General features: G+C 40.6%; 1 protein-coding gene across 5 annotated transcripts in view; it reads left to right on the top strand.

Moving 5' to 3' along the window:
* si:dkey-96f10.1 (6-phosphofructo-2-kinase/fructose-2,6-bisphosphatase) overlaps positions 1–16,115 on the top strand; it is a 51,387-nt gene that overhangs the window by 26,632 nt on the left and 8,640 nt on the right. For 4 of the 5 annotated variants that reach the window (XM_051661240.1, XM_051661239.1, XM_051661242.1 and 1 more), the window contains 7 exons: positions 470–591; positions 2,411–2,618; positions 5,193–5,339; positions 5,467–5,571; positions 6,447–6,576; positions 6,752–6,814; positions 10,296–10,360. In XM_051661240.1, coding sequence (XP_051517200.1) covers positions 470–591; positions 2,411–2,618; positions 5,193–5,339; positions 5,467–5,571; positions 6,447–6,576; positions 6,752–6,814; positions 10,296–10,360 — 840 coding nt within the window. Of the gene's footprint in view, positions 1–469; positions 592–2,410; positions 2,619–5,192; positions 5,340–5,466; positions 5,572–6,446; positions 6,577–6,751; positions 6,815–9,263; positions 9,452–10,295; positions 10,361–16,115 lie in introns of those variants that run through there. The other variant, XM_051661241.1, reaches the window with a different exon arrangement.

Raw genomic sequence — 16,115 nt, 5'->3', positions numbered from 1 at the left:
CCAGCATTGCCGACATGCCCAGCAACTCTCGCCGCATTTCTCCAACCAAATCAACTCCCTGGCTCGCAGCCCTTTCGGGGGTATCAGCTTGAGCACGTTAAGTGTCTTTTAATGTCTCAAGAGCCTGAGAATTTTGAATTTTGACATTGTCGTCCTAGAACAGTTATGAAATGGAGTGTATCGAATCTCACCGGTTTATATCATTAAAAGTGTTCAAACTAACAAAGTGCGCAGAGCTCGCCATTCACATGACTCCCATGGTGTCGCGTGACTCCCATATTTATTTATTTTTTTCTTTTGATTTTGGGGTTAAATATGATCTGGACATTTCTTTGAAATTCTTTAGTTACAAGTTACTGATGTTCAGTGTGTTGCTAACTAAAAGGAACTCGGCACCTTGTAAATGACAATAACAGTTTGCTTCCTCCTCTCTGACCATTATAAGATCAACTTCTCTGTGTCTCTGCAGCAAGTCAAGTTGAGCAGTCCTGATTACATTAACTGTGATAAAGAAGAGGCCGTCGCTGATTTCCTCAAGAGAATCGACTGCTACAAAATTACATACGTTCCCTTAGATGATGAGAAAGACAGGTGAAGCATTTGACGGGGAGTCTGACAACACTGAAAATCTGGGATTTTGATTTAAACTTGGAAAGAAAACTAAAAACTAAAAGAAAAACGGTTTGGTTGTGACTGTAACTGTGGTTCCTTGAAAGGGGGAACGAGACATTGCATCAGTAGCTGAAACTATGGGAAACCCCACCCAGGATTGGCGATCCCTGAAGCCATAATATCACATCAAATTATTGGCAGATGGTACTTGAAGCTTCGTCCCTGATGCATGCATCACCACGAACATTTAAACAGGAGCACAGCGCCATTTCATCAGGATTTTTTGACAGAGGGGAAGCAAGCGTACCTTAACAGCAAGAAATCAGTGTGGCAAGCAGATTACCAGCTCATTCCCTCCCTTCAGGGAACCAAGATTACAGTCGTAACCAGACCATTTCCTGTTAAGTCGGTCACTTCAACGCTGCATCAGTAGTTGATGCTATGGGAATCATCTACTAATATTGACAAATCGGAAGCAAAGATAGAGATAGAACTTGTACCATTTGAGGTAAATTATGTAACTGTGACACTACCCGTACCTGTTAGTGAAGCACTCTGCAACCATTGCCTTTAACACTGTGGTGGGGAAAAAGCTCTGAATGGTCAATGACCAACAAATTAAGAGTGCCACTAGCCAACAGAGTAGTAGAACATTAAAATATTGCCTTCTGCACACTAGTACGCTACCTATCGCATCTATGACGAGGAAACATTGTACCTCAGAGTGCAAAATTGGCACGTCCCGCACTGTAATAGTGCAGGAGAGGACGCTGTTAAAGCATGTAGTCGTGTGTAGTTTTGTGCCTTGTGCAACTGCAACAGGGTTCAAAAACTTTGGAATGTGACAATCATGGCATGTTTTTTCATTCCTGGTCCACCCCTGGCCGGGAAGCGAGAGGGCCTCTTTACCGGGCCTTCTTGAAAAAAACACTGCGTATGTTTCAAGTCGTGTTGTGACATGGCAGTCTTGTGGCACATCACTAACAACAGCGAGAGGGCTGCTAGGCAACATGGCATTTCCTGACAAATTTAGCCAGGAATGTCACTCCACAGACTCCGGGCCACACATAATCCTGCCAATTTGTGGGAGGGATTATGCTAAGCATCTCACATGTACATGTCTCACCACCTCTGAATGCGGACGATAGTAGCATGTCGGAGCGAGACGCAAATCGTCACTCATCTCTTTAGACGGAGAACAGGAGAGATGCAAGGCTCAATTTCCCGTCCTTGCTAGATATAGGGAGGAGATGGGACTGGTGTCAGCTTTCCCAGGAAGCTGGCAGAGAGCAAATCTTCTTGGTAAACAGCTTTCGTGCCTGACAGAGATAAACGGCAGCAACTATATAACATCCGCCTCATCATAATCTCCGCCAAACATGATCGGATCATGCGGTCAGATTGTCACGGCTGTACTGGAAAGGCGATGCCACTTTAAATTGAGAAGAGGAGAGATGCAAGGCTCAAGTTGGCAAAAAAATCATCCTCAAACTCTTCGTGCTCTATATGCCGTCCTCGCTTGCCTCTCTAGTATGGTCCCACTGGAGCCGCAGGAGTATAATGGGGGGAGAAGGGAAGGGAGCGGCGACGGCTCTCATATAAAAGCGAGAGGGGAACAGTCCCCCACGGTGAGCCTGGTTTCCACAAAGGTTACAGTACATGTCAGTTTTTCAACTCAACTTTGAACTCATTGCTACACTGATAATATAATTTGTAATAATAAATATATATTCAATGAGAAGTGGATTCAGACTGTAATGTTTGCCATGATCATCACCGTCTCTCTCTGTGTCCACAGGCACCTGTCGTACATAAAGATCTTTAACGTGGGCAGCAGGTATCTGGTGAATCAGGTGCAGGATCATATTCAGAGCAGAATCGTGTACTATCTGATGAACATCCACGTCACTCCTCGCACAATCTACCTCTGCCGTCATGGAGAGAGTGAACTCAACCTTGTTGGGCGTATCGGAGGAGATTCAGGCCTCTCGACACAAGGAATAAAGGTTAGCAAACGCCTAATCGGTGTGCTGTTACTTTTCTAAGTGGAAAAGAAGTTCCTCTCTGTTTTCAAATCGCTGGGACCAGATCGTCTACACCTGCTGTTGAATAGGTCACTCCAGGATGACAAGTTTTTAATATTGGGAGAAGAGCCACCAACATGTACCTTCTGCCAGAATCCATTATCCCTGAAACATGTTTTATTAGACTGTACTGGTCTTAACCCTGTGAGAAACCTTTTTTTATTCAGTCAGCACTCTGGAAGAAATTTGTAACAAAGTCAAACCGAACACAATTTTAGAGTTTTTAGGAAAAATAGATTTGAAAAACCTTTTATAGAATTCCTTACACATTTCTCGCCATGGAAATAGCCATAGAAGCTGGCATGGCATTAAAAACAAACAAACTTTTCTAAGTAGTCCGACTTACAATTTTACCTGGCTGAAATTATATATGTAATAGTGTCACAATATACACTATATTGCCAAAAGTATTCGCTCACCCATCCAAATAATTGAATTCAGGTGTTCCAATCACTTCCATGGTCACAGGTGTATAAAATAAAGCACCTAGGCATGCACACTGCTTCTACAAACATTTGTGAAAGAATGGGCCGCTCTCAGGAGCTCGGTGAATTCCAGCGTGGTACTGTGATAGGATGCCACCTGTGCAACAAATCCAGTCGTGAAATTTCCTCGCTACTAAATATTCCACAATCAACTGTCAGTGGTATTATAACAAAGTGGAAGCGATTGGGAATCACAGCAACTCAGCCACGAAGTGGTAGGCCTCATAAAATGACAGAGCGGGGTCAGCGGATGCTGAGGCGCATAGTGCGCAGAGGTCGCCAACTTTCTGCAGAGTCAATCGCTACAGACCTCCAAAGTTCATGTGGCCTTCAGATTAGCTCAAGAACAGTGCGTAGAGAGCTTCATGGAATGGGTTTCCATGGCTGAGCAGCTGCATCCAAGCCATACATCACCAAGTGCAATGCAAAGCGTCGGATGCAGTGGTGTAAAGCACGCTGCCACTGGACTCTAGAGCAGTGGAGACGCGTTCTCTGGAGTGACGAATCAAGCTTCTCCATCTGGCAATCTGATGGACGAGTCTGGGTTTGGCGGTTGCCAGGAGAACGGTACTTGACTGCATTGTGCCAACTGTGAAGTTTGGTGGAGGGGGGATTATGGTGTGGGGTTGTTTTTCAGGAGCTGGGCTTGGCCCCTTAGTTCCAGTGAAAGGAACTCTGAATGTTTCAGCATACCAAGAGATTTTGGACAATTCCATGCTGCCAACTTTGTGGGAACAGTTTGGGGATGGCCCCTTCCTGTTCCAACATGACTGTGCACCAGTGCACAAAGCAAGGTCCATAAAGACATGGATGAGCGAGTTTGGTGTGGAAGAACTTGACTGGCCTGCACAGAGTCCTGACCTCAACCCGATAGAGCACCTTTGGGATGAATTAGAGCGAAGACTGCGAGCCAGGCCTTCTCGTCCAACATCAGTGTCTGACCTCACAAATGTGCTTCTGGAAGAATGGTCAAAAATTCCCATAAACACACTCCTAAACCTTGTGGAAAGCCTTCCCAGAAGAGTTGAATCTGTTATAGCTGCAAAGGGTGGGCCGACGTCATATTAAACCCTATGGATTAAGAATGGGATGTCACTTAAATTCATATGCGTCTAAAGGCAGATGAGTGAATACTTTTGGCAATATAGTGTATTTGCTCTTCAGTAAATCATATTTTTAATGGTTATTTAATATCTATAAAAGTTTACTATCACTGGATATCTAGGATTCTTTGTTTATTACAAGACAAATGAGTACTATATTCATAAAAATGACTACTATATCATGTCGATTTTCAGTACAACGATGGTGAATTTTCAGTAACCAGATGCGTGTACACATTCACATTATACATGCCATTTGTTCCTCAAGGTGGCACTGTTGTTTCAGTGAATGACTTGATTTACATTTGATATTGCTATTTGATGAAGAAGCAAAGTGTAAGTAAATTATAGTATTACACATTAAGAATAGGATATGCAAATTTTCATTTGGGATTACTACTCACATTTTGTAAGTTGTACATCTATTTAGACTCTAAGTGCCTGAGAAATTACACATGTGTAGCTTATATATATATAGTTTGTTATGTGAAGCTCTGTGTTTTACAGCCAGTTGCATGTCATACAATTTTAGCGTGGAAGAAATGAGTCCTGTTCTATCATTTGTTGCATCATCTTTTTGATAAATGAAACATGAAAATATAATAACATATTATATTTTAATTATAAAATAATTGTCTTGAATATGCTTTACATATAACAACTGCATAGCAATGACCTTGCAATCACCCACAACACCCTAGCATCATAGTGGTGAGTTTTGCATGAGCAACTCATTACAGAGACAGAAAGATTTAAGTTCTGAGACCTAGATTCAGACAAAGGCCACATTTATATGGTCTTGAGAGGTCTCAAGACCAACACCACAAGCTCAAGACTCCAGCTCACCTCTGTATATGCTCCTTGTTTTCATGCTGTCCACACTGAGTGTTGGTGTCTGTTTGTGTCAGTTTGCAGCAGCTCTGGGCTCGTACATCAGAGGTCAGTGTATCCCAGACCTGAAGATCTGGACCAGCCACATGAGAAGAACCATCCAGACAGCAGAAGCCATCGGTGTGCCATATGAACAGTGGAAAGCCCTCAATGAGATTGATGCTGTGAGTGAGAGAGAGATGGCATTAACTGCAGGGCCCACAGATGCAAATAACGTTGGGTTCAAGCTTTTGACTGAGTGCATGTGAGGAAAAAGTGTTGTCATCAAGTGTTGGTGTGTGTATTCTACAGGGCGTTTGTGAGGAGTTGACATACGAGGAGATACAGGATCACTTTCAGGAGGAATTTGCGCTTCGAGACCAGGATAAATATCGCTACCGCTATCCAAAGGGTGAAGTGAGTCTAAACCTGCTGCTCTCTGAGTGGATTAATCATGAATGATGATGCTTTACCAAATAGAAAGTAACATATTAGTGCTGTTGAAATTGTGTTAAAAGTAGAGATGGACAGATATTGGTCAGGCCAATCAATCAATATTTGCCAGTGTTTGGCCATTTTAATATTAACATTGGCTGATAACTGTGAACTTGAGTTTGAGTTTATTTCCTTCTTTAAATCACAGTTTACAGGAGACTGAATTAAAACATAAGATAATACATAAAAACAAATCAAATCAAGAAATCTAGATGTTATGATTTGCCCAAGTCTAGGTTGGGGAAAAACCATAACTACAAGAGAAGGATTTCTTTCCACAAAAAAAAAAAAAAAAAAAAAAAGAACCCCAGAGTCCCCTGAATCTCCCGCTCCTTTACACTCAACAGATAATCATGCAATGAAACAGTGGTCAAAGAATAAATGTTCATTTACAAAAAAAAGAAAAGGGGGGGCATCAAGAAAATGCTTCAGGAGGGGGAAAAGCCAAAGTAATGAACATGAAGTGAAAACTGTATTCAAATATTTAGCGTATAATGATAGCAAACGAGAAGTACACTAAATTTTATGAAAACAGTTAATTATCCACTGACAAGGCTACTGGTATATTTTGGAACTAAAAATGTATTAATTGGTCTCAAAATAGCCAAATATGGGCTGATATATGGATCTATCACTAGTATTATATTAGCCATCAGTGTCCCAATCTCTAGATGATATCAGTCCAGCTTTAATTAAAAGACTATTGTTGTTAATATATTAATGCCTGTGGTTTAAATAAATATTGTCAATTAAATTGTACTACTTAATTGTGTATTTGAATATGTGTGTGTGTCCAGTCATATGAGGATCTGGTGCAGCGTTTAGAGCCTGTGATCATGGAGCTGGAGCGGCAGGAGAATGTTCTGGTCATCTGTCATCAGGCCGTCATGCGCTGTCTGCTTGCGTACTTCCTGGACAAAAGTGCAGGTACAGACTAACTGCTGGAGCTTCATTACCCATAATCCAAATTTTAGATCACTGACTTTTGCACAGTTTTTACTCTCTTGTAAATTTCTTGAGTGGAAAATCAAATTCAGAGTATAAATGTGCCTGTATAAATGTCATCTCTGTTTTTGTGTAATGAGCGCTCTGTCCTGTCTAGATGAGTTGCCGTATCTGAAGTGTCCTCTACATACAGTGCTGAAACTCACTCCTGTTGCCTACGGTCAGTCTCTGTGTTATGAAATCTTGTCTAAATACTAGAGCAGTGATTCTTAAAGGAATATTCCTGGGTTCAAGGCAAGTTAAGCTCAATCAACAGCATTTGTGGCAGAATGTTGATTTACCTCAAAAAAATAAAATAAAAAAGTACCTCCTTTTGCTTAAAAAAAAAAAAAAAGAAAAAAGCAAAAATCTTGGAGAAACTTGCAATGGAAGTCAATGAGGCCAATTTTTGGAAGGTTTAAACACAGAAACATAAGCTTATAATTTTATAAAAACACATTAATTCATCTCTTAAAACTCATGTATTATTTGAGCTGTAAAATTATTTAATTTGTAGTTTTACAGTCGTTTTGGGTTTGAGGGTTTGTTGACATTACATCGTCATGGCAACGAAGTTGTAAAATTGAAACTTTAAACAAAAGGTTGGTAAGTGATTTTATCACACTAAAACCATATCAACATGCAGATTGTTTGTCTTGTGTTTATGCTTTTTAAACAGTGAGTATTTTAATGTGTAAGAATTGCCCCCATTGACTTCCATTGTAAGTGTCTCATTGGAACACAGATTTGTGCTTTTTTTTTTTTTTTTTTTTTTGGAATGCCCAATTCCCAATGCACTCTAGTCCTCGTGGTGGCGTAGTGACTTAATCCAGGTGGTGGAGGACGAATCTTAGTTGACCGTCAATCCACACATCTTATCACGTGGCTTGTTGAGCATGTTACCGTGGAGACCTAGCACATGTGGAGGTTTCACACTATTCTCTGTGGCATCCACGCACAACTCCCCACGCGCCCCACCGAGAGCGGGAACCACATGTGACTCTACCCTCCCTAGCAACTGGGCCAATTAGGTTACTTAGGAGACCTGGCTGGAGTCACTCAGCACGCCCTGGATTTGAACTTGTGACTCCAGGGGTGGTAGTCAGCATCTTTACTCACTGAGCTACCCTTTTATTAAAAAGGATGGACAAGCCAAAAAAATTGTGGTAATCAGCATTATGCCATAAATACTGTCAGCTGAGTTTAACTTGTATTGAACCTGGAATATTCCTTTTAACTAGTCTTGCTTCAGGACATCATGTTTTAGTCCAACACAGAAATTTCTTGTTGTTCAAAAGTGAACAAATGTCTTAACGTGAAACCTTTTAAATGTATTGGTATTTATGCTATATAGGTATTATATTTACTAAACCAGTAAATCACAGCAAAAAGCACATTGTCGTTTGGGCAAACCGTGTTTAACCTGTATTTAAAGGGATCATGGCATGCTTTTTTTTAAACTTTTGCACAAAAAGCATCATAATGCTATTAAATTACCTTTTTCCACCTTGTTTCTGGCCCTCTGTCTGAAACACTCGGTTTTCTGTGCTGTCCCCTTTAAAGACTTCAGTATACTGTGTTATGATTGGCTAACATCTTTGGTAAGCAATGGGGGGCGGCAACACTCGTGGAACAGGTTTTTCCAAGAATAAAATAATGGAAATGTGCAAGTGATTTACAAAATCCCCTGTAGGCATTCTGTCCAGGCAATCATTGATGGCTATATGTCCCAATTTATGTGATGCATGCAATCAAACTATTACAGTTATTCAACTGAATAACAATCAAAAACTAAAAGTCAGCATACTGTTGGTCCCGGATACTAATATAGTATTAAATTTGTTACTTGCCGACATTAATGTCGTGTCACATATAGTTTGCATGAGTCATAATGGAACCATTATGACTCAGACTTTGCAAAGAAACTTAATGAAAGATGGAGCAGTGCAAACTACATGGGACACGACATTAATGTCGGCAAGTAACAAATTTAATACTATATTAGTATCCGGGACCAACAGTATGCTGACTTTTAGTTTTTGATTGTTATTCAGTTGAATAACTGTAATAGTTTGATTCTCAAAAGAATCCTTAGAGAAATGTGCCGAACAAAACATATAACCCCACATTGATCGATTAGGAACTTTGTTAAAAATAAACTTCACTCACAGGGAAGTCGTGGAAGTAGAGAACGAGCCATTTTTGAAGTTTGGTGTCAATAAATGCTCTTTTTGGACTAGTGAGGAAGTTTTGAGTTCTGAAACGTACTTTTTTTTTATTTATTTTTTTTTGTTGTTGTTTTTTTTTTTTTATTTTTTTTAAAAGTACAATTAACACTTATGTCAAAAGATCAAGGAAAATGTTATTCCTCATGACATGACCCCTTTAATGTAGTCTGGTTCGTATATTCTTTTACCTTGTGTAAGTCAAAAATGTGACTTTGAGGATGAGGGCATGTACTGCCCATGTTGGCATATTTTGGCTGTTCTGATTTGGCTAGTTTCTACCAAGTTACAAAATACAATAGATTTGTATTGGAAACACAGCCTTTGATATCAACAACAAAGATATGGGAAGCATTTGTTAATAAGCCTGTTTAATTAACCCAGCTACTGTATATTTACTTACAGATGAAATGGATGTGAAATCCCACCGCAGGCATCTGTGCTTCAAGTTTCTTCAGGGCAGCAGATTTTAATTGTGTTTTTTAGCAGTGCTGCACCTTTAGTAAACTTTTAAGCATTAAACAATGTAAAAATGTTTGTTAATGTTAATAAAAGTTATTATAAAGGGATATACTGTATGTAGTTTTTTTCTGAACTATCGACAAAGCCAGTTTTTTTTCTTTGTTTCAACTGCCCTGTAGAATTAGTCGTTGAAAACAGGCTGATGAATACACATCCTACACATTTAACAAACTTCTAAAGCCTCCGAAATGTGGAATATAAAAATGAAAACTACGATCGGACATGCAATATGCATCTTTACTGTTGAAATTATTGGTCCACATATAGTTAAAAACAATATTTGACCTATGCAATATTAAAACTTAACAGTCAATTTAGACTGAACAAGTTACTAACTGCATAAAAATAAATTAAAAGACTAGAGAGCAGCCTATGGTTTTCATTTGCATATCCTTTCACAAACAGCAAGTACGTGCTGTGGTCATGGCAAGACAGGGTCCCATTTGTGCCGTTAGATCTTATATGGTGGTCTTGTTCATACAAGATCATTGTTAGATCATATTTGGTCTTGTCTGTTCAAATGTTGCACTTTGGAAATTAAAAACAGCTGTTTGCAATCGGAGTTTGTGCGAAACATTAATATCTACCAACAGCAGCTGCTGGGCAAATGGCTCTTATTAGAGCAGACATGATCACAATGATCTGTGGAATATCATATTTTCTGTCAAATCCTGAGAAGCCCAAATCTCCTATAACATTTAGGAAATGGGGTGTTTCAGTCACACCAACAGCGCTTTTTGTGTATTTTCATTTCAATTTGAATGAAGCACTCATTGAAAGCTGTTCTTTTCTGGGGTTCCAAATAAACCCAAAAGTGCGGTCACTGAGCATTTCTAAGGCTCAAGGACAGACCTCATTAGTTGAGAAGCACTGTGCTAGAGCAATTCAAAGATAAATTCTTTTTCCTCTTTGCAGGTTGTAAGGTTGAGTCCATCTTCCTGAACGTTGAAGCAGTGAATACTCACAGAGAAAGACCTACGGTGAGCAGTCAGACTTTCATTACACCACTAAACTTAAGAGCACTTTTACAATTCCCCAGTTACATCTGACAAGCAAGAAAAATTAAGCTAGAATTGACACATTTAAATGTTTAAGACAAAGCAGAATATGAGAGGTCATGTTTGAGTATCACCTGCAGTGATTTATGTGATGTTTATTCTTCAGTAGCCTTTAAACCCTTTCAAATGCTTTTTAGCTGTCAGGTTCCTTACCAGGAAACTTTCTAAAGAAAGTAAAAGACACCCAGACTGTGTTCCTAGTGAGCTGCCTCACTGTCCATTGTCAACATAAGCAGTTATATTCTAAGGCAGCACCTTAACTGTCATGAAACCTTCAGTGACTCATTTGAAATGCTCTGCATAAGCATGACCTCTGTTAATGGTCCTTCATGAGCACCACACAAATAACGCTCCTTAAGTAGATCGCACAAGACTCAAAGCCTAGTGTTCACTTCATGACTCAAGCTCCTCTCCTTTGATGTTTTGAGTCGGCGACTGGTCTGCAACAAGAAGTCTCGGATCTCATGATGAACGGTCTTGTTGTGTGCGCACTCCTGCTACAGGCCGAGACTAGTCCCAGATGCCACAGCAGTTTCCAAAACAGTCTGATAACTAGACGTCTTGTCATGTGTGCGCACTGTCCTGGTGAGCGAAAGACCGACAATGAGCAACAGCCAGTTAAATGTAGAGAGAGCGCAAGAGGAGGGCGAGGTATTAAGATGCAGAAGACAAAAAATAATTGGAAAAGAAAATGAAACTTTACACACATCTCCCAACCCGCTGTGTTTATTTTCAGCTGGTTTTATTTTTTCCTTTGCAAATTAGCGCAAATGTGTGTATAAACGGGTGCAAGCTGTTCTTTTGTTTGTTGACATGTTATCAAGAATAAACTGTGCAAATTTGTGAATGAATTTCGTTATCTTAATTTTAAGATGCATTTTGGGCAATACTTTTGAAACGGGATGACACTAAAGTCAACTAACGGCTGGTTTTTCGCCAGTTACATTCGGGTTTAAAGGGAAAGAAGCATACGATCGGAAGCTTTTTTAAATTTATGCATGATCTTGCACAATAGGGACGCAGAAATTAGCAAGCACGCCCATTATAAGCTCAATTACAGGTACTGCACTAAACTTGGAATTCTGCTTTAATCATCTTGTTTGCAAATAATTAAGAGAAACTGTGCACTGGTTTTTCGCACTCTCATCTTTTACTTTTTTGCGCTTAATTATCATTAAGTAAAACACAGACGTAATGATTGATTTATGTCCTCATGAAATCAGAGACTCTCCACGAAATCCGAACACAAGTGGTCAAAAGAGACGGCCAGGTGTAACTGATCACTTGTACACTTGTGATCGGATCACCCAAAAGCATCTTAATCAGAATCAGCTTTATTGGCAGGTATGCTTACACATACAAGGAATGTGTCTTGGTGACAGGAGCTTCCAGTGCACAACAATACAATACAGCAACAGAACAGATAATAATAAAAAATAAAAATGGAATAAAAATATTTTTTTATAGAAAATAGTGTATATATAGAATACACAATAGGACAAATATATATATATATATATATGTATGTATATGTATGTGTATATATGTATGTATGTGTGTGTGTGTGTGTGTGTGTGTGTGTGTGTGTGTGTATATATATATATATATATTATATATATGTATATGTAATATGTATATGTAGTGCAAAGGGAATGTAATGGCAGAAGAGGTAGGATGTGTTGGATAAATATAAAAATAAAAAGACTAAACTGAATTGCATGTTAATTATTGCTCAATGGGGCAGTTTTAACTGTTCATGAGATGGATAGACTCAGGGAAAAAAACTGTTCCTGTGCCTGATGGTTCTGGTGCTCGGTGCTCTGTAGTGCCGGCCAGAAGGCAACAGTTCAAAAAGGTAGTGGGTAGGGTGAGTGGGGTCCAGAGTGATTTTCCCAGCCTTTTTCCTCACTCTGTACAATTCTTGAAGGGAGGGCAGGGGGCAACCAATAATCCTCTCAGCAGTCCGAACTGTCCTTTTGTAATCTTCTGATATCCGATTTTGTAGCTGCACCAAACCAGACAGTTAATGAAGTGCAGAGGACCGACTCATTGACTGCTGAGTAGAACTGTATCAGCAGTGCTTGTGGCAGGTTGAACTTCCTCAACTGGCGAAGGAAGTGCATCCTCTGCTGGGCCTTTTTCACAATGGAGTCAATGTGGGTCTCCCACTTCAGGTCCTGTGAGATGGTAGTGCCCAGGAAACTGAATGACTCCACTGCTGCCACAGTGCTGTTTAGAATGGTGAGAGGGGTCAGTGTTGGGGTGTTGCTCAAAGTCCACAATCATCTCCACTGTTTTGAGCGTGTTCAGCTCTAGGTTGTTTTGACTACACCAGTAAGCCAGCTGTTCAAACTCCCTTCTGTATACAGACTCATCGTCATCTTGGATGAGGCTGATGAGTGTAGTGTCGTCTGCGAACTTCAGGAGCTTGACAGGGGTCCTTGGCAGTGCAGTCATTTGTATACAGGGAGAAGAGTAGTGGGGAGAGCACCTGGGGGGCACCTGTGCTGATTTTACAGGTGCTGGAAGTGAATTTTCCGAAAAAGAATTTTCAGAAAGCTGGTAATCCACTGATAGATAGATGTGGGAACAGAGTTGGTGTAATTTAGTCTGGAGAATAGCTGGGATGATGGTGTTGAAAGCTGAACTGAAATCCACAAAAAGGATCCTTGCATGTGTCCCTGGCCTGTCCAGAGGATTGCAGGATATGATGCTGATATCCATGTTGACTGCATCCTCCACAGACCTGTTTGCTCTAAGCAAATTGAAGGGGATCTAGAAAGGTTCTAACGATGTCTTTCAGGTGGGCCAACACCAGTCTCTCAAATGATTTCATGACCACCAATGTCAGGGCGACGGGTCTGTAGTCATTAAGTCCCGTGATTTTGGGTTTCTTTGGGACAGAAATAATGATTGAGCGTTTGAAGCAGCATGGGACTTCACACAGCTCCAGTGATCTATTGAAGATCAGTGTGAAGATGGGGGCCAGCTGGCTAGCACAGGATTTAAGACAAGCGGGTAAAATGCCATCTGGGCCCTGTGCTTTCCTTTGTCTTTTGTTTTCGGAGGGCACAGCACACCTCAAGTGCAGGTTGAGGGGGAGGAGGGGGGTTTCAAGAGGTCTTGGTGTTTGTGTGAAGTGAAGGTCAGAGCAGGTGTGTGGTTTGATATTGGGCCTTTCAGATCTACAGTAGAACACATTCAAGTCGTCAGCCAGTTGTTTATTCCCTACAGTGCTGGGGGCAATATTTTCTTTTAGCCACTATGATTTCCCTATTCAGTGTGTTCCTGGCCTGATTGTACAAGACTATATCCCCACCTCTGTAAGCATCCTCTTTGGCCTGACGAAGCTGCCTGAACATACAACAACGACAAACCATGCATAATGATCACTGCAAACCATGGTTTGTCATTGTATGTTAAATAAGTCCTAGTAGGAATGCATATATCCTCACAGAAACTGATATATGATGTAACAGTATCTGTGAGCTCGTCCAGATTGGTGTCTGCAGCTTCAAAAACTCTCCAATCAGTGCAGTCAAAGCAGTCTTGTAGTTCCAGCTCTGCTTCATTGGTCTATCTCTTTACAATCTTTACTACAGGTTTAGCAGATTTTAGTTTCTGCCTGTAGGTTGGAAAAAGATGAACCAGACAATGATCAGAGAGTCCCAAAGCTGTTCTAGGAACAGAGCGATATGCACACTTTATTGTTGGGTAGCAATGATCCAGTATATTTCTGTCTCTGGTTGGGCATGTAATGTGCTGTTTGTATTTGGGAAGTTCACGGGTGAGGTTTGCTTTGTTAAAATCCACAAGAATAATAACAACTGATTCCAGGTATTGTTCTGTGTCTGTGATCTGATCAGCCTGCTGTTGCAGCGCGGCGCTCACGCACGCATGTGGCGGGATATAAACACTCACCAGAATAAACGAAGAAAACTCCCGCGGCGAGTAGAAAGGCTTGCAGTTAATAAAGAGCACTTCCAAATTAGGACAGTACATCTTTAACGTTGTTACATCTGTACACCAACTTTCATTGATATAGAGGCACCTTGTTTGTACGGGTGAGATGTAGTTCGTCCGATTGGAAGAGAGCGGAGATTCGCTAGATGAATACTTGGCAGAGCTGTTCGAAAGCCACGCTGACGGAGCTTGACCAGTGCGCCGGCTCATCTCCCTCGGCTGCGTCTCTTGAACAGCACAGCTGCACCTCTGACTAAAATGTCCAGCAAAGCATCCGAATAGTCAAAAACCAGGAAAGATTGTCTGGTATGTGCTGCTGAATGTTCAGCAGTTCGTCCCTGGTAAAACTGATTGGAAAAAAGATTACTAAACACAGGACAAACAAACAAAAAGAACCAACAAAAGAATTGGAGAGCTCCACACCGAGGCTGCCATTCGTGGCGCCATCTTGAGTCATACCAGTGTACACATGGTCACAGTCAGGGACGAATGGTCATGTTGTTGATATGCTACAGTCCTGTAGTGTTTGCACCAGCATGACGAAAAACAGGTCTGTGAGTCGAGGGGCGCCGACTACAAGTCGTGTTGTGTACGCTTGGCATAAGCGATCACAGTTGAATTCAGTAGAGTTTGATTTTAGCATGTTGCTAGGCTGTGAGGTATAGATCTAAAGTCTGTTGAGTATGTTGTTCAGTTACATACATGGTCATATACATTAAATTAGAATTTAGTTCTTTCAACAGCTGCTGCTGAAAGTGTTAAAATTAAGCAATAAGCAGAATCAGATGGATTCTGTGGACTTTTTTTTTTTTTTTTTTTTTTTTTAACATTTTCTGTGCTGATTTTGAGGGGAAAATCTGCAGAATTCTGTGGAAGTGGTTTAAACATACTGAAACTTGTTAAAGGAAGCTGAGAGTACTGTACTCTTATTGGTAACTGAAAGCATACCCAAGTTTGCCAAAATCTTCAATAAACAAGGGGTGGGGAATGTGTAGACCTGCACACGCAGACCCTTCAGACATGACTGTATTCACAATTAGCACAACCTTGCAACAAGTGCCTTATTGCTTTTATATTGGCTCCTACATAAAACCATTTGAATGAAAAATTGCCTAAGAGTAGTATGCTTTTCCACATTTTTTTCAAGCAATTACAATCCAAACTACACAATATGGCCAAAGGTATCTGGACACTCCTACTAATCTAATATTTTGGTTGCTTCATTAATTCCATTGGAGACAATTTGAAATGCTACTCCTTACAGTGGCATTCTATGGCATTTTTGGCAACCATTTGTGGAAGCCCTAGTCCAGCATGACAATGCCCCTGTATAAAGCGAGGTCCATGAATACATGGTTTACTGCATCTAGTGTGGAAAAAACTTGACTGACCTGCAAAAAGCACAGACCTGAATCCCATTGAACATCTTTTGAACGCCAACCATGAGCCCACCATCAGTGCCTGCAGCCATGTTACTAAATACGGTGTAGTGGAAAGCCTTCATAGAAGAGTGGAAGCTGTTGCAGCAGAGGGGGAATTGATGCCAGTGGTTTTGAAATTAAATGTTCAAGCACATGTGGTGTCCACAAACGTTTGGTCACATTGTGTTTTCCAAGCAAAAGTCCCTGATATTTGCCCCCTGACATCCTTGATAAACTGAGGTTAATACTTGTGTTAACTATAATAATAGTGCTGTGCTGTGAGATACACAGTG

Source organism: Myxocyprinus asiaticus, chromosome 29 (assembly GCF_019703515.2).
Source record: "Myxocyprinus asiaticus isolate MX2 ecotype Aquarium Trade chromosome 29, UBuf_Myxa_2, whole genome shotgun sequence".
Lineage (NCBI taxonomy): Eukaryota > Metazoa > Chordata > Actinopteri > Cypriniformes > Catostomidae > Myxocyprinus > Myxocyprinus asiaticus.
Note: the sequence above shows the minus strand (reverse complement) of the source record. Positions and strands in the feature narration are given on the sequence as shown.